General features: G+C 47.2%; 1 protein-coding gene across 1 annotated transcript in view; it reads left to right on the forward strand.

The window, feature by feature from the left end:
- The window catches only part of NRG2 (neuregulin 2), a 168,619-nt gene that overhangs the window by 132,231 nt on the left and 17,250 nt on the right, over positions 1-19,138 (forward strand). The window contains exon 6 of the mRNA XM_086470932.1: positions 11,924-11,982. Coding sequence (XP_086327058.1) covers positions 11,924-11,982 — 59 coding nt within the window. The remainder of the gene's footprint in view (positions 1-11,923; positions 11,983-19,138) is intronic.

Here is a 19,138-nt window from a genome sequence, read left to right on the forward strand (position 1 = left end):
GTGTCAATATGGAAGTGACTTGGGTGGGGGAGGGGAGACCTCTGTGTAGCTGCCAGAGGAGGGGTAGCTCTGAAATTCTCCTGGCAAGTGCAGTTTGAGCTGTGCAGGTTCAGAAAGGGAGACTAGAGGGGCAGGGGTGGGGGAGGAATATTTTCTTTTTTGTGTGAGTGCCACTGTTCACTTTTCCTGACTCTTCCTCTAAGAATGTTTGTCCCGGCTGTTTCCTTTCCCTTTCTTCCCATTCTCCTCTGTGGCTTCAGGGAAGGTTGGGTCCCTTTTGCTCTCCCTGAGCTAGGTCCCCTGCTGACACCTCCTCTCCTCTGAGCAAGGGGGCTTTCCCCAATGCACAGTCACCTCCCTCCTCAGTGACTGGAGGGGGTCCCTTGCTGACACTTGCCTCTTACCTCTCCTGTCCTCACCTCATGGGCCCAGAAGCAGGTTTAGCACAGTTGTTCACTGCTCTGTTCCGCTTTGTGACAGTCTGTGGGTTGTTTATCTCTCCCCTTCGAATGTTGAAACCTTAAAAAAAAAAACACAAGGGAGACATAATAATTTATCCTTAAAATGAAATTTCTTGGAAAGGTTAAAGTGGGCCTGCATTGTCCGAGGGATGTGGAATGGGATGTGAGACCTTTTCACCTCTGGTTCAAACCTATCACAGCCAGCAAGCCCAGTAGCATCTCACAGCTCACCCTCCAAGTCTAATGGGGATTGGAAAAGAATCACAGAATGGTTTGTGCTGGAAGGGACCTTAAAGATCACTAAGTTCCAACCCCCTGCCCTGGGCAGGGACACCTCCCACCAGACCAGGTTGCTCCCAGCCCCATCCAGCCCAGCCTTGAGCACTGCCAGGGAGGGGGCAGCCACAGCTGCTCTGGGCAGCCTGTGCCAGCACCTCACCGCCCTCAGGGTGAAGAATTTCTTTCTAATATCTCATGTAAATCTCCCCTCTTTCAGTTTGAAACCGTCACCCCTTGTCCTATCACTCCCCTCCCTGATCCAGAGTCCCTCCCCACCTCTCCTGCAGCCCCCTTTCAGCACTGGAAGGCCACTAGAAGGCTTCCCCGGAGCCTTCTCTTCCCCAGGCTGAACACCCCCAACTCTCCCAGCCTGTCCTCACAGGGAGCTGCTCCAGCCCCTGAGCATCTTCGTGGCCTCCTCTGGACTCACTCCAGCAGGTCTGTGTCTGTCTTGTGCTGGGGGCACCAGAGCTGGACGCAGCACTGCAGGGGGGGTCTCACCAGAGCAGAGCAGAGGGTGAGAATCGCCTCCCTCAACCTGCTGGACACGCTGCTCTGGATGCAGCTCAGGGTGCGATTGGTTTTCCAGGCTACGAGCGCAAGATGCTGGGTCATGTTCAGTTTTCCATCCACCAGCACCCCCAAGTCCTTCTCTGCAGGGCTGATCTTGATCCACTCATTGCCCAGCCTGTATCTGTGCTTCAGATTGCCCTGACCCAGGGGCAGGACCTTGCGCTTGGCCTTGCTGAACTTCATGACATTTGCACAAGCTCACCTCTCCAGCCTGTCCAGGTCCCTCTGGATGGCCTCCCTTCCCTCCAGCGTGTCAGCTGCACCACACAGCTTGGTTTGGTCGGCAAACTTGCTGAGGGTGCACTCAGTCCCCCGTTGCCAACAAAGACGTTAAACAGCATCAGTCCCAATACTGACCCTTGAGGAACACCAGTTGTCACTGATCTCCACTCAGACATCGAGCCGTTGACCATGATTCTTTAAGTGCGACCATCCAGCCAGTTCCTGATCCATCGAGTGGTCCATCTGTCAAATTGCTGTCTCTCCAATTTAGAGTGCAGTCTGATTGCCAGTGCTGGAGATGTAGGTACTCAAAGCCCATCTGTACCTGCCCCTGGGCTTCTGCAGAGCGAGCATGACATGGTGCCCTGGGTATGCATTCACTGAACAGATCCAGTCAGCTTCTGGCCTCACATCTGTGGATGTCATCCTACTACCTGCCACTGGGTCACTGGACACCTCAGCTCCTCAGGCCTTGCAGGACACATCTGAACAGAACCATCACCCCTCCTGGAACGTTGTGAGCTGGATTACGCTTAGCACAACTCCTCCCTTCTCCCAGTACTCCTTTGTTTTGGCAGGGAGCAGTAGGAGAGACCACATGGAAAGACATTCTGCTGAGCTTCTGTGCTCTCACTTTGTAATGCAGGATCAGCTCTGGTGGGAAGGACACAGGATGAACAGCATCTTCCAGTTCTCCCACGCTTGCTCCTTCAGGCATGAAAAGAGCCGAGTAGGACAGAAAACAGACGCTGCTGTCCTCCACATTTCCCATGCGCATGAAGCAAGAGCAGCCCTTGTATATCACAGACCTGTGTTAGGGTAGTTGTCTTTGCCGTTGGCTTCTTGGTGGCACTGTAAGTTCATCTTGCCATAGGAAACAAGGGTGAAGCCCCATATGATGAATCAAAGTCACAGCCACTATTCTGATGTAGCTGTAGTCCCAGGAAGCCCCAGCAGTTCCAGTCTTTCCATGAGAGGGACAGCTCAGCCCTTGAAGCCTGGAGGAGTGTATGAATCAGTATCTCTGTCCGTAAGCAATGTGGTGGTGCCAAAAGCACAGATCTCAAGACTATTTCTGTTGGGAAGAACTTGAATCCAGATCAAGACTTTTCAAATTGGATCAATTTCTAATTACAGCAAGAGTTACCTGATCCCGCCATACGCAGCTATAATGGTGAGGCTTCATTTTTCCTAATGAAGGACACACATGGTAGTTATCAAGTGTCTTCAGCAGATAGACTGTTTTAACCAAAGTTATTTCAGCCTTGTGAAGAAACAGTCTGCCTTCAAAACAGGCTGCTATGATAGTCGATGTAGCTCAGTGATGGATTCCATTAAGATTTTATGTGCCGTATGAAACAGACCTAATTATTTCATATCATTTGAAAGCCTTAATTCCTTACTTGCAGCTGGTAAAATGATTTCCTTTTCTGATGAGTCCCAAGATACCAATTGCTAAAATGAGATGGGAATTGAATGAGTGTGTATGGAAGGGCAGCAAAGTGTTAACCAAAAGGAGGTGCTTTGAAGGTCTGCACTGACACTATTCATCTTCCAGAAAAGACAGTTTTGTGTTAACAGGAACCCAGGGGACCTGAGTGCCTTCCACATGGTACAGTCATTTCTGATCTTACTTCTTGAGGAGATATCTGGATGTTCATTCTTTTGGGTGGTTTTTTTCATTAAATTATAGACTGAAGATAAGAAATCCTGGATTTTGAAGTGGTGCAGTTTTAGAGTTTCTGCACTCCAGAAGACAATAATTAGTTATTGAGGAACACAGAAGCATTTGAACTGAACGTAGTATTTCCCATAAAATGGCTTTCCCAATAACATGGATGATTCTTGGGGAAGGCTGATGGTGGATAAACAGACTTAACATTTGTCTGCCTGAAAACTAGTAAAATGCTGAAATGTTTCACAGCTTCCTCATTGCACCAAGACAGGAGATCTACTGCTGTGGTTTGCGTAAGATACGATGGTACAGATTTGGAGGACAAACTAGAGGAGTCAAAGATGCAGGCTTTGACCTGCATTTCTGAACTCTGTAACATGGGAGCCAGCCTTGGTCCTCCAGCCACACCATACCTCTGAGACATGAGCATGGAGGAGATTGATGGGTCCTTCTGCACGCAACTTCTTCAAATGCCTTGGAGGTCAAACAAGAGCCGTGTGAGCGTCTTGAGCCAGGAAGCCATCATGTGTCCATGTGCTGTTCCCACTTTGCTATTCTGCTTAAGAGTCAGCAGGGCTTTGGAGGGGTCTTCTGGCACAGGGTGCCAGCTTGCAGTCCTCCTTCACTGAGTGCTAAGGAGATTCTAGCACAGCGGCACCCGTGTGATGTTACCAATCCTTTCCAATACCAGCTATCAGAAAACAGAATTTTAGAGTGTTCTTGTTCACTACGTGCCACCATCCTGAAATCAGCTTCCTGGAGTGGATTTCATTGTTTGCAGCTGTCCACAAACATGGCAGATCCTTCCTGTAGATGTTACGCCTGCCACTCTGGAGCAAAAAGGGCATCTGGGTTCCCAAATGATTTCTTCTCCTGAAGTGGCTCATGCTTCATTTGTTACAGATATCACCTAAATTGGCAGCTGGCCTTTTATTATTATTTTTTAACAGGCTTCCCAGAAATGTGGTTCTCCCAGTCTTTTAAATTCTTTGCCTGTAAACCCACCTCCTCCATCCCTTTTCAGTACACTTCAGCTAGACCTTGGACAATGCATTTTCTTCACCAGGGAAGAGCCCAGAACGGACTTGGAGTTGTTCAGAAATTGTGTCTTTTTTGGATTGTGTGCTTGCATAATCTTGTCCTCAATTTGAAGTAAATTCTACACATGCTAGTGTCAGAGGAAACCTGAACGTGATACAATCTGTGCTGTTATCCTGACTCTGCAAACAAACCACCTGAAAGTTAGAAGAAGTGTGATCTGCCTCAGATATTCTGCAAATTTTCAGCATAAACCCGGGAAGCAACTGAGCCGCACACATACAGAATTGACTCTGTGGCCCTAGGAAATTAAAAAGCCTTGGGCTCTTGTTGACAGGAAGAATTTCTCGACCCTTCTCCGCACCATTTTGCTCAGGGAGGCCTTACAAGTTGGACTGGTTTCTCATCATAACTACTGGGAAGTGGTGAGTTTGAGTAGAGCAGATTCCAGTGCCTGCAGAAGGGATGCACACAAGCAAGTCTCAAGGCCTTGAGCTGGGCTGGGACACAGAACAGCAGTGACTGGTTTGTTGTCTCCAGCTGAACATAGCGCTTGGGATGGCTGGCAGCCTCTGATCTTGGGTCTGCCTTGGTCCTGGAGCCCATTGGGTTCTTGGCATAACTTAGAGCAGTTTGAGGTTACTCCAATCTTTTATTGCTGGGTGCCATGCCCCACAGGGTTGTGCTAGTGTGGTGTATCACAGAAAAAATACTTTTTCCCAGTTCAGTCTTGGCACATGTTATCTACAGTTGGAGTAGATAACATCTACCCCAATCTATCCCAGCCAAACGAAGAAACAAAGCTGCACAGTCCTTCTCTGCCCACTTCAACACACTTTGTGACTCTTTTGTGTGGTTGATGCAATCAAAGCAGCTGATACCCTGGGCCAGGATCTTCCTAAATTTCATGGGATCAGAAGACTTAAAGACCTTTATAGAGCAACACCCCCCTCCATCATGTTGGACTGGTTGTCCTTGCAAGTCAGGCTGAAGGATTTACAAATGCTGACAGAGAAACAGACTCTCTGGGTTTGGGCGTTACATGAGAGAGTGAGGTTGGAGGCCTGGAGGACCTCAGAAAAAAAGTGAAGGAGAGAATGAAAAAACAAAACAAAGCAAAAGAGAAAAGATCGATTCATTTTTAAATTAGTTGATATATGCAAATCACCAGTTTACAAAATTACATGCTCGCCTCCTAGAAGCCCATTTGTTACCTCCTCAATGTATAGTGTTTCCTGCAGATTTTCCCGGGAGAGGGGAGAGATCATTCTGAAGGGTTAGCCACGTTGACAGCTCCCCTGTGCTTTTCCAGAGTACCAGTCAAAAAGGTGAACATCAGGCTGATCTCATATGGCCATGGCCCTCCTTGCAGCACAGCTTGCTCAGCTACCCTGTGGTGTCAGGAGCTGTGCCTTCCCTCTCAGTGACCCTACTGATCTGGTCAGTGCACGTTGCACATTGCACAGCCACAAGGGTGTCGCTTGGCCATGGATGTATGAGCAGTTCTGTGGGGAGGTGTTGCAACGACCTTGGAAAGGAAGATCCCCCAGTGTTGAGCTAGGGGTGAAAATCTCCACATCCTGTTCCAACCCTTCTGAACCAACCAGGACTCATTCATTGGGTTTTGCATGCATTTTATCTTGGGTGATAAGATCAGGTACCTTTTCAGGTTCAAGTGGCCCGTCTGTGCATCCTGTTCAGTTTGTCCTTTTTCATGCATGTATAACTATAGCAGACCCTTGAGAACCATCCAAGTGCAGAAGCTGATCCTGCAACAGGGAGGCTCGGTGAAGACAGCAGCGAGATCCTGCTGCGCTCCCACAGCTCAGTCAGGGCTGCGCTGTTGTCTTCACTGAGCCTGGGAGTGGGTGTCCCTGTGGTTTGGACTCTGCTGTACAGCAAACATGCCTTGATTAGCTGCTCTGGATAAGGCCTCTGCGTTTATTCCAGTTGTTTTCTTTTCTTCCCATCAGCGATTTTGTGGAGTCCAGCCTTTTGTGGCTCTCCAGAGCCTGATCATCTGGGACTGGTCAGGGGACAATGACAGAACTGTCTTCTTTTTCAGCCCTTTGCATAAATAAGCAACATGCTTGAAACATTTCTCCATTTGCTCATATCAGTGCATTGTGTCCTTCTGCTACAGCTTCTCCTTATCCCGTTATTTTGAAGCACCTGCTTGTTCACATTCTTCTGTAACATGGAATGCCTTATGAGAGCTACCGCATTTGGCATACTTTAATTAAGATCTGGGGGAGCAAAGGAAATGTGCCAACCCTTGCAAGATTTAGATCAACAGCTAGGAAAGAAAAGTTTTGCTTCCAGCAGGAACATTATGATAATGATGTTATTAGTTAATAGTAGTAAATAATAATTAACAATAATTATTCATCTGCCCTCATACAGGACAAAAGGTCAACGATTTTCAATTTTCATAAGTAAGTGCTCTGCAAACAATGTAGAAATTGGTCATTCAAACCATTTTGGTTTGTACTTTTTGAGATGCTTTATTTGGCTGATCATTTTACTGCATTTTTTTTTTACCATGTAAATATTTAACTGCAATTCATCCCAAGAGCAAAACTCTGCGGATGTTTTTGAAGTGGGGTAAAAAAAAAGTCTTAGGGTCAAAACTGGATGAACTGGACATTTTCCAGCAACAACAGAATCTGGACAGAAAAATCCCTACCAGTTTTATCGATGGCATTTGCAAGTAGCAATTTTTTTTAGATGTGGCCATTTTTAATTTTTTTTTTAAATTTTCATGCACCTGGTTACACACAGAGGGATGAGGGCAGTCTTGGGGGTTCTCCACACAGGCTAGAGAGGGGACAAGGTGCTGTCTGCAAGAGGTTGGTGCAGCCTTGTACTTTCCCAAGACCATTCCTACAGACACAGCTTTGTCTGCTTCCCTTGGCCTTTGAGGAGAGACATGTTGGGCCTCCATGACACCAGTGAGTGGACCAGGAAGTACAAAGGTAATGTTTGCAGAAGTAGTCCACCATGTGTGTAGTACCTGCAAGAGCTTTCAAAAGGAGGAAGGACTCCTGTTTTGCTGGGGTAGCCATCCAAAACGTCTTGACTAGAGTCAAATGTGCAGGAAGAAGGATGCCATGATCAAAGACCATCTCATGGCTCTTGACTTTAGTGAGCCTTAACTTCCGGGTCTATCCCTCAGGCCACATGCGTGGCCACTGAAGAAGAGCTGCCCGGAAGCCCTTACCCCAGGCAGCAGGTTCTGCATGCAGAAAGGGTGCTTTGCATTGCTCTTCCTGTCCAGACTGTGCGACTCACGTGCCATGCATGTTGGGAGTTTCTTTCCTAGAAGTCACATCTGGAGCCATAGTAATAAATAACAAATCATCTTCACTAGCCTAGAAGTATGAGACAGCTAACAAAGAAGGAGCCATGAGACTGCATGCTTTAAAGGTCTCCTGGTCACCGTTGCTGCCAGCAGCCTTGCTTATGAGGAATTGGGACCCCGGCACGGCAGAGCAGCACATGTGTCTTGGCAGCTTTTATGCTAGCTTGGGAGGTGACAGAAGGTGCTTATGTTCATGAGGACTTCTTTTCTGTCACCTTTCCAAGTGCTGATTCATTAGTAACTAAAGATGAAAAGCCTGAGCTGTCCTAGACACAGAGAAGACAGTTATCTATTGCCTTCTGTCTAGAGAGCTCTTCTCCCCACCTACACTAGGCTGACGGCAGAGATCTGAAGATGGGCTATATGGTAGCTGTCATGGCATCAAAGCTTTTTTGACACTTTTCTGGTTCGCTTTTTCACTTCTCAACAATTTCTTTCTCTGGGTTTTTATTTCCTTCCACCAGTTTTCACATAATTTTCCATCTTTCCTTAATGGCATGCAGCTTCAGTCACACTAAAGTTCCAGCCTTGGCTGACCTCTTGCGGACGTGCACCTGAAACAGTTTTAGCTCCTTTCAGACAAAGCACCCCTTTTTGAGGTGTGTAGGACATTTGCTTCATTCAGCAGCACCCCTGAGGCCCTTCGGTGTGCTCACAACATGCGTGAAATCTCAGAGCCCAGACAAATGGGCAGCATATTGCAGGCTAAACTGGATACCCTTGAAGACTCTGTGAATAAGTTTATGACTGTTAGTGGTGATGAATAAACTTTATAAAGGATTGGGAAGACACCTTCTGTGTTGGACATCTTGTTCAAACCCCAGTGCAATCTTAGAGGTTTCTCCAAAGTCATGCTTCCTTAGGGCTATTCTGGTGAGTCGGCGTCACCCAGCTGCCTCAGGTTTGTGCTCTTTGATTGCCAACAGGGCATCTTCTTCACTCCACTTCCCAGCATCAGCTTTCTCTGCTTCGTCACAGGAAAGGTCAACAGGCCTCATGTCTGATGGTAACCCCTTGAGCTGGGCTTTCCTTGGGAGCTGGCTGGGCTCCTTGGTATTGAAGCGATGTCACCGGTACGTTTCTCTTTCCTGTGCTCCAAGATGAACGTCCAAGAATGAGAAAAGAGGGTGAATGTTTCAAAGTTACTTGCCTGACCAGGGAGTCAAATTTCCAGTTTCAAAAGTGACTTGGATACTGAGAGACTTAACTGTAAGGCTAGGGAGTTCAGTGAAGCCTCATGCAGAGCCATGCCCTTAAGTTCTTCCCGAGCCATTTGGGATGCACAAATAGCCCAGCACACTCCCACATGGAGGTGTTAGCACAGGTCCCAGAAACTAGGTGCTGTGTAGCATAGGTTTGGTCATGGGCAGTGAGGGTGCACCAGCTTTTTTGCTCAGTGAAGACCTACCAAAACTGCAGTGAAAACCAGCAAGAAATCAAGTGCCAAAGCCACATCAGTCATGCAGGGCCTTCCAAAGCTTTCTTCTGTGAGAGGAACAGTAGGTGAAACATCCCTTGGATGTGGGACACCTGCCTTGGAGAACTAGGAAATGCATTCTTTAGGGGAAAGATGGCTAGGCTTGGAGCTGTGGAGGTGTTGAGGTAGAGAAGGACAGTAGATGGGATGGAGAGATTATGCAGCCTTTTATTGGCTCTATGTTCTCCTTGGGTGTATCTGCAGGTCCCCTGTAGGCATCCAGCATCCACCATTGAGGCTCAGGCTACCTCTGGAGTACCAGCAGGTTGTCCCACAGGTAGACGGTCTCCTTTAGGAGCCTGCATCAGCAAATGCCTCAGCCTTCCTCCCTGGGAGTGTTAATGCAGGTCTTCAGGCAGGGATTAGACATCTGTGCACTGGGAGAATGGCACCAGCTATGTCCATCGCCACAGCTGGAAGATCTTTACACCGTGTCCTGCCTTGTGCCCAGCCACCTGGGGTCTCCTCGAGTCCTTCCCCAGGCCTCAACTGAATCTTACCTCTCCCATTTGGAGAGGAGCCCTCCAGCCTGGAAAAGCTGTATCCTTGCAGGCCTGACGGACGGGCTGGTGTACCCTTGGTCTGCAGAGCTGGTGCGGCTGCTGAGAGCCCCTAATGCTCCCTCACATGTCATGATTCTCACCTGCTGACCCAGATCAGTGTATATCCATGATGAGGGAGAACTATTAAAAGTCAGAGCTTTCTGGTCATAATGAATAGGGACGACTTCTCTAATTCCTACCTTTTCCCCCCAAGGGAACTAAATAGTTGCTGAAAAAGCCTGTCTCCGTTCCCTTAAGCAAGTAGAGAGAAGCGGGAATTCATCTCTCTTCTTGACTTTTTTTTAATGCCACTGGAGTTGGGTATCTGTAACGTGCCATCTAACATAAATCTGTCAAGAACAACAAATGCTGCCATAGCCCTTGAGCAACAGTACAGAACTAATCCGCCACAAGCTTTGGTCCTATTAAACAAAGCCATCCTTTCTTCATCCCCTTTGCTGGGTCTGCAGGCTGGGGGCAGGCGTTAGCGTACCTTTGGGAGGCACGAAAGGGTCAGATCTGCACTGCCCACGTGGAGCTGGCTGTGAGCGTGTGGGACCTGGACCTGGACCAGCTCCACTCCACCCCAACATGAGTGCAGGTCGGGACCAGTCGTCTGACACTGTGCCAAGGCCGCTCCGGCAGCTTGCTGTCCTTTGCAGGGGACCGGCAGGGAGCTAAGCCATTGACCTCAGGCTCGGGCCTCTGGTCCACGTGCTTTTTTGCTGAGGTGTGTTTTGTTCCCTTCTTGTTGACCAGCTGTGGCCTGCTGAACACTGAGGGACAGCGCGATCTTGGGGGTGGCAGACGAGAGCGAGGAAGGTCTGACGCATACGAGGCGCAAGAGTCTGCAGCACTGCTTACCCTGGGAAGCTGGAAAACAGATGTTAAGATGCTAGCTATAGACCCTCTAAAGCTCAGAGGAGGGAGAGGTCAGCTGGGGAGGGAGGCAGTTGTGGGACAGGCAAGTAAGAGCTGGGACTTCAAGAAAGCTAGGGATAACTATGAGGGACTGTCCAAGGAGGCCAGAAGAAAAGATGTGAAGTGAGGGAGAGAGATAAGTGCCTGGGGGAGAAGCATTTGACCACTCACAGCTGAGCTCCCGTCACTTCCCAGGTTCACCCACAGCTGTGGTGGGTCACAACACAGAGGGTGGGGGTGCTGCTGCACTACGCGTGGTTCGGCAGCTCCTGCTGCACCCCTGCCCACATCCCCGTGCTCCCAAAACCTGGCTCAGCCTGGGAGCTGCTCCAGGGAGCTTACTCATGAGCTGATGCACATACTCGTCGGCCCTCATCCGCAGGCTGCTGTCCCTGCCACCACAGCCTCGTGCTGACGTATAACCGGTGCCCCGTGAGCTGGCACATCCTGGCCCGTCACGTAACGTTGGTCAGGACAGCCTGAGAGAGCCTCGCAGTTGGGCAGCATGTGAGACCTGTTCGGGTCAGCTTTCTTCTCTGTCCCTTTCTCTCTGGTAGCAGAGGCTCTGCACATGCTTTCTCTCTAACCGCAACGTAACCTTTTTCCCTGGAACGTCCTGTGGGTACTTCTGGGGTAATAACGGGAAGACGCTTACAGTACACAACACTCGCTCTCACCTGAGCAGCTGCTCACCGCTCTGTGGTGCCTCTTGCCAGTCTTGTCTCGATAGTAGCTCCAAGGAGAGCCTCTGAAAGTGGCACCCAGCCCATCTCGATCTTCCTGCCACCTGGTGCTTCTAGCAGGTGAGAAGGAAGGAGGAAGGCAGAGGAGGAAAGGAGGGGTTTGGCTGGCTGCTTGAAGACCCACGGCAAAAATAGAGCTGGAATGCTGATGTTGCAGGTGCCTGGTTAAAGCAAAGTGAAGAGTAAATACGCGCGTAAAGGCTTTATTTTTTCCATTCATCACAATGCACTTTTTATTTCTGACCTTAGCCTCAAGAATGGTGCCAGACATGTTCTGTGATTTCTCCCCTTTTCCCCTCCAGATGTCCAAACGGATTCTTCGGACAGAGATGTTTGGAGAAACTGCCTTTGCGATTGTACATGCCAGATCCTAAGCAAAGTATGTTTGAAGACAAAAAATGCACCACACTACTTAAAACCTCCTGGGCACAGCGGTGGATGTAGAGTGGTCTAGTCAGGGATGGCTCTTGGTGTCAGCTTTGGGCTAGGGCTTAGGGATGCAGGTAAGGGTGAAGGCTGAAAGCAGACGGATAGACGTTGTGGAAGGGATCAGAAGGGGCCTCAGTTCGGTCTGTTTGGGTGTCGTTTTGCTATCTTGTTTCTCTCTTTCTGGTTTTCTTTCTTCCGGTAGGTGTCCGATCGAATTCACAGGAGACCGGTGTCAGCATTTCGCAATGGTCAGCTTCTCCAGTATGTCTCTTTCTACTTCTCTCTCTCCCTGGTTATTGTAGCTCTGTGTTGTGTCCTTAAAGCAGGTTCTTCTGTTCTCCAAGAGCCCTCTTCCTGTCTTGTGCGCTCCCAGCTCTGCTTGGCCATAAGAGGAGCTGTGATCGTGTCCAAGAGGAGAATTGGAGCTCTTGTTATCTCCCCATTTCTTACAATGGGTTCTGCTTTCATTTCTGATTGAACTTAATGTTGCTTGCTCTTTTCATGCAAAATGCAAATCAGGCACAAGGTTATGTGGTGTGCTGTGTGAGAACGGTCTGTGTGGTAAGCTGTATCTGCTAGCATTACTGTCTGCATATGGACTATGTTGTGCAGCGCAAGAGATGTACGTTTTTCCCATGACTCTCGCAAGAGGGTGTGTGGGTCTCTCTGTACCAACTGAGGAAATCCCAACGAGGGCTGTAATGAAACCCTGAGGTGAGGTTGTGTTTCTGTTTCCAGAAGCTAAACCAAGCATCGCTTGCTGTTCAGGTTGGAGGCTGGCTCGGAGACAGATCCTGGAGCACGCCAAGAGGGTTGGACAGGGCACAAATGCACTCCTGGAGCCCCAGAGGTTACACTGTTGGCTGCCGCTGTCTCAGGGCTTCCCATGTCTCAGTGCCGCACAGGTTATGGGCTAAATCTGCTGACTAGGCATCTCAGACTATATCGCTCCTGGGCACAGAGATGTTCCTGTCTCCTAGGGGGTTGGACAGACTTGCATATGGGGTTGCATTTAACTAGTGACTGATCCTTGAACCTCATATTCAGTGGGTGTAAATACCCTAGAGCCCTTGCACTTGCTTAGTACTTCCCAATTTCTGGATTCCAGTTCCTACAGGCTCTAGATCTCCAGAGATGCCTCGCTTATAGACATCATTAGCTCGTTTTGTTCAAGGCAGATGATTTTTCTGGTCCATATTGAGACAGTGTCCCAGCATCAGTGGGATCCTGGTCTGGGTAAGGACTGACTTCAAAGGAGGCACAGTTACAGCTCAGGAAATCAGCCACAGTGACTCCCTGTGTGACCCATCCTGCCTCCGTGCTGGCTGTTTGGACCACCACAAATGGTGGGTTTTAAAAACAGGCTTTTTAAGAAGAGCCACAAAAGAGGCTTTAATTAGTGGGAGCTAGAAGAGAAATGCCTCTCCCTGATGACTCTTTGATTGCCAGTACCCCCTCTCCCACTGCTCTGTAAGAAATCCTGCAGTTCTTACCCTGAACTGGCGATAGCAGGGGTCTCATTAGCACGTGCTAATAGCTGGCAAGTGCCCGCAGTAGACTCCCCTCTACAGAGTGTACAGACAAGATGCAAATGGGTTTTTTGAGGCCCTTGGGACCCCTTGATGTTTTTACATTGCCTTTTGTTTCAAATTGGCTTCCAAAGCTGAAACCTCCATTGATTTAGTTGTTCAGACTAAAACACCCAAGTGAGCTCTTTTGAAAATGACAAAACAAAATATTCTGGTTTGATCTTTAACCTGAAGCAAAAGGGTTTCCTTTCGACTTGTAGGCCCATGGTGTCAGGGACCCCAGCTGCAGACATCAGTAGGATGCTCAGCCAGTGAAGCTGAGTTGTAGCATGTTTCACGAGGTGGTTTGCAACAGGCTTAAACATTATTGTTACCATGCTGCAAAACCAAAACAGGGGTGAAAATGAGTTTTATGTCAGGAAAATGTCTTTTCAGAACATTAATGGCAAGAGTAAACAGCATGTGTTTTTTTTCCCCAGCCTGCAGAATCCAGCTTTTTATGGGAATGAGATTTGTTTAAAATTTATTCCTATGTTAGAGGAACAATGCCAACTTTAAAACCAACGCATGTGCATTTCCTTACCTCATTTCTGTTTTAACCACAGGATAGTAAGTTAAAAACAGCTTAACAATCCCAGTTACCTGTCTGAACTTAGATAAAAATCAGCTAAGAAGATGATTCATACGCGTTTATAGCTGTTTTCACCTTCGGGTCACAGTTGGGTAACGTACGTAGCAGCAACACTGCAGAAAAGCATGCACTGAACTCGCTGTTTTTCTGAATAGGAAAGGCATTTCATTTGAGTCCGGACTGTGCAAATGCTTACGTTCTACTTTAATCGATAATTAGGGCACAGTAGAAGTTGTTGCTCTATAATTCACTCAGTGCTTCATCCCATATGGGTTCTGACAGGTCAAAAGCTGAAAGAGATTAAATGAGGTTCAAGCATTTCCACTGGAAATAAAATAGCTCTGTCCTGATTCATCTTTTGAGAATATTGTCAGCACTTGACAGATATTTAAATAGTAAATAATGACAGCTACACTGGTGTTGTTTTAAGTGCATTTGGGGTATTTAAGGTTTTCAGGATCGGAGCATTCTGATTCTTTAACATAAATATTAAATATTACAATATGACTTTTAGTAGGTATATCCCAGGGCTGAGTGAGAGTCTCTGCAGAGTGAGCTAAATCTGAAAAGATATGGCAGAATACTTCTCTGAATTTGAGCCAGAGATGGGGATGGTGCAGCATCCCAGCAGCATGCCAGATGTTGTGTATCTTCCGTCTGGGAGCAGCTTCGTCTCTCACCAGTTTAAACCCTCACTCAGATTTTACTCAGGTAAAACTCCCCATGTTCTCTAGGAGCTCAGGCTATCCTTGTCTATTTGACAGGTAGCTCTGGAGGTTTGTTTCTCTCTGATTGTCCAAAATACCTGCTAGACCACTGCAGTTATGAAGATGAAAATCAGATGTATTAGATAGGTTTTCTCACATGTGGTGTTTCTCTATGTTGTTGTTACAACCATATGACCAAGTGCCTACTGGGCATTCTGGGTGTATGTGCTGCTACTTGAAAACGAAGAGGAAATGTTAAAGGCAGAGGGGTTTTTTATGTCATGCTCACACTGTTGCTGTTTTCTAACAGATTGGTACAGAGGAACCCACTAGGAATTGTATTACTGGGCTAGCTGTGAGACCTCCCAGCCTGTCGTGGCTTATCCCTTATTTGCTTTTGGTAGGAATTTGCAACAGCAGAATTCAAGAAGTATCTCAGTGGTTGGTTCCTACCTACTTAGGAGGAGTTCACATTTTATTTTGCTTACATTGTCATGCAATGTAATGGGAAATGTGTTGAGATACTGGAGGAAAAAAGTGAAGCCTGCTGAAAGAGCTGCTTACCTGAGAAAATGGATGCGGAGTGCAAAAAGCCAGCATTGCTCTGGCCTAGCAAGGTGCGCTTCTGAGCAGAGCTATTGTACCTGACTGTGTCAGCTCTCTAAGCCTGCCTTTATGCTAAGCCTGCATCAGTCTGAGCCATCCTGGTGGTCTGTTTTCTAGCAAGGCTCATACCACGAGGAGCTGTAAGGCAGCACGTTATTTTGCACAGCAGTGGCTGGGTGTGTGTGGACAGTTGTCTGCCGTCAGCCAGCAGACGGACAATAACCCGCTAAGCAGCAGCGACACAAATAAGGGCCTTTGAGACATTGGGGCAGAGTGATCCCATGTCCAGTAAGTACAGGAGACTCCTCACAGGGACACTGAAAAGCTTTATCCTGTTCATCATAGGTCAGTTTTAGGACAGTAGGACAGATGGCTTTCCCATATTCATCACAACAGAAAGCCTACCAGAAGAAGGAAGGAAGGAAGGAGAGATGTCAGAGCAAACAACTGCACATTCACCGAGATTAAAATAGTTGAAAGGCACATATCTGAGAAGGAAGAGAGTTCCTGACTGAAGATGTCCTGTCTTAAGGCTGGTTAGAGCCCTTTTGCCTGTATGAAATTTCACTGATCTTTGTTGGTCTCTGTGTGTGCCCCTCCATCCACGCATAAGGCATTGGCTGATGGATCAAGGTTAGAAGTTCACGTCATCTAGGCTTTAACTAACCTGTAAGAGGAAAGCCTTACAGAAACTGTACAATATAACTGAGAGACATTAAAGAAACATTTTTAGAAGTTTTAATTTAGACTGAAGGAGAATTAATGACAGTGAACAGAGGGGACAGCTATTGTCTGCAGTTAGTATATAAAACAGAGGAATGCCCTGGTAGATGAGAATATAGAGAATTATTTCCATGGATGATGAGTCATTAAATCATCTTAACTAAATTTTTTTTTGCATCAAGGTCTTCATATTTCTGTATCTCCATACAATTATAGTTGCAGATGTAATTAATATATATACTGCATTGTACATATGATGGTAAAGTCGTGTCATCTGCTAGTTTCACTTGCAGCTATGATGGAACTCTGATGGAACCAGAGGGCTGGGAGATCCTAACCCCAAAATGTGACCTAAAGCTGGAATCCTCCCTGACCCTGGCCACAGGGAATGCAATGTGCAGGCAAGGAGTAACCAGCCATACTGTCAGCCTGAGTTCACGTCATGAACTCATCTTCTGACCCCTGTCTTTCCTGCCCCCATCTTTGCAGCAGCAGTGCAGCCAGACCCTCAATATTTTTTCAGTCGGCTCTTAGACATCTGTGTTAGAGGTTTGAGTCCAAATTCATGCCCCAGGCACCGTTCACTGTCACTGCAGAGGGTTTGGCACCCAAGGATGAGCATTTGGCTGATGGAACTCCACTGTTGCCATCAGGATGAGATGTCTCGTCCTGCAGAGGTGCTGAGGGTGATGAGTACAAACTCATAGGTTCAGCTGGCAGATGTCTCTCCCGGCACCCTGGTACCAGTACCTGCAGAGTCACAGATCACAGGTGTCTCTGGCTGGCTGTCCATCCACTAGTGAGAACAGAAGTTGAACACATCGAACTGTTGATCCACGGCCTGAATGAATCCATAGCATTAGTACCCAGGCCTGTTTTGCCTTTGCAGTCAGATCCTCATCTCTGCTGGCATACGTGGGTGAAAAATTCAGCAATATCACAAAAAAGTCAGGAAGTCTCTCTAATATGAGAGCTTCTGGTGGGTACTGGAGACTCACCCAGTTGACAGCTGTCTCCTGGGCCCAGCTTCCTAGGCACAACTATGGCTTGCAGCTCTTTCCAGAAGACAGAAGCATGTCCAAGATCATCCTTTCTTTTAAGAAACTTGTTTTTTTTCCTAAAGCTGTGCTGACACCTGTGTTTCATAGCTGCCTGTTCTACATCAGATCAAGATCTAGCTCTATCTTCTGTCTTCTACAGGAAACTTTTCAGGTCTTTGTAAAACCTTGCTGGAAGATTGCTGATAAATCGCCAGGCTTTGGGCTGGCTGGTTGTAAAGGTTTTGTAAAGCACGTGGGCAGCTATTTCACTTGTCGGGGGGCCAAGACACTGAAAGTTAAACATCATGAGCGGGAACATTAATACCTTGCCTAAGTCTGCACATTTGGATTCTTTCCACTTGTGATTTCTGGAACAATTTAGAAATTTGGGATGAAGTTTTATGTTTATCCTTCTGTCTTGTCTGTGGAATCTGAAATTTCCTCTTTGCTATTTATTCATCTCCCAAAATAATCGTCACTGATCTGGAGGACAAATGTCATACCACTCATCTTCTTGTTCAGTGAAACATTTTCATTTTCTACTTTATGACCTATTAAAATTGAAGTCTGTAGCCTGCTTGTAAACATCCTGAAATAGAGCTGACATTCATATACGATGTAATCTAGCATATTCTTCATTTTTACGCCATATTTCATTCTTTTTTTTAAAAAAAACCCCACCCTTTTAATTCATAATTGGAGTCTTCCTACTGATCTACTTTGGAAGCACAGAGCAGCATTTTCTGCCATCCATTGGGAGGGCAGGCTTTCTCTTCAACTTTGGGCTCCCCTAAGAGTCTGTTATTCAGGCATCAAATCCCTTTTTCAAAGGGGAGAAAGACAGCTCCTCTTGTTGCATGATGCTCAGTGTAGTCATCTGGAAACATGGAAGAGAAGAGCTTGACCTGAGAAATCAGTCTTGCAGTCACAGACTATCTGGCCAGTTCTGCTTGTGGTGGACACTGACATGAAAACGTATCCTGAGTTCCGAGCTTGATCTGTCTCCCAGGACTCCCTAACTGTAGCAGTCAAGTGTAGTGTGATGGGTCTGGCTCCTGATTGATTTGCTGTGTGGCGGAACATTTTCCTTGCATAGGCATTCCAGATTCCTTCCAAGAACAGGTGATGAGCACGGGTATTTCCAAGTTGAGAACCACTTGAGCATCCACCACACCATCACTGGGTGTGATGGATGTGCGATGATCTCAGTAGCATGATTCCTGCCCTATCCTAACACATTTTCTGTAGATTGGATGTCTGGGTCTTCCCATCAGTCATTCTTTCCAAGAAAATTGCTTTCATAGAGCCTTTCCAGACAGAAAAGCATAAACTGTTCCTACTTCCAGTGTCTGGATCAGGCTCTCTGGGCTGGAAACAGAATCACATGTTCTCAGAGTGGCACACAAACTGGCTCCAACGCTGCCAACTAAACTGCGGTGGAAGCAGAGCAGTGTAGGTTTGTCCGGGGAGAGGCTTCTTATTTTTCTGAAGGATGGTCCCGTTCACTCTCAAGGCACTGTGCTGCAGCCGGAGGAGTGTTGGTCATCGCCCTGACATGTAGAAGTGACCCTTCTGACAGGTGGGTTTTGGATGCTTGCTCCTCACACTGAGGTGAGGTGTCCCCATGAGCAGAGGGATAAATGCACCACTTCAAGCTCTTCTGGGAAGGTCTAGATCTGAATTGCAGCTTCTCTGTTCACTTCAATTCACTTATTCAGCAGCAGTTTCCTAGCCGTTGATTGTGCAATGAAAATGATAAGTGGAAGAATACTTCTTTTTACCTACCTTTCTGTTTCCTCCTCCACCTCTTACTCATCTGAACCCTAAAACAATATTTAGCAGCATTTTAAATTCCACAAATATTCTGCAGCTTCCTTTCAATGACACAATAACCACTGACCACTTAATTACAGGGTGATGACTGTGCTGTGGTGTGGCTGGGTAATTACAGGGCTTTTGTGGTTTATCGTAACAGGATTATTCCTCTCCCCTGGATAGCAATACAGGTTACCCTTTGGGCTCTCCTGAAGATAATTTCATGCTAATCCACAGCAGCTTGCTAATACTCTCTTGTTCTGTATCTGGACTCTTGAGGCCTACCAAATTATTTTTATTGATACAGTACTGGGACAAGCTAAAAGGCTGTGCGGTTTATGGAGAGTCTGGAAACTTGCTGTACTT

Source organism: Leptosomus discolor, chromosome 10 (genome assembly GCF_034619465.1).
Source record: "Leptosomus discolor isolate bLepDis1 chromosome 10, bLepDis1.hap2, whole genome shotgun sequence".
NCBI classification, from domain to species: Eukaryota; Metazoa; Chordata; class Aves; order Leptosomiformes; family Leptosomidae; genus Leptosomus; species Leptosomus discolor.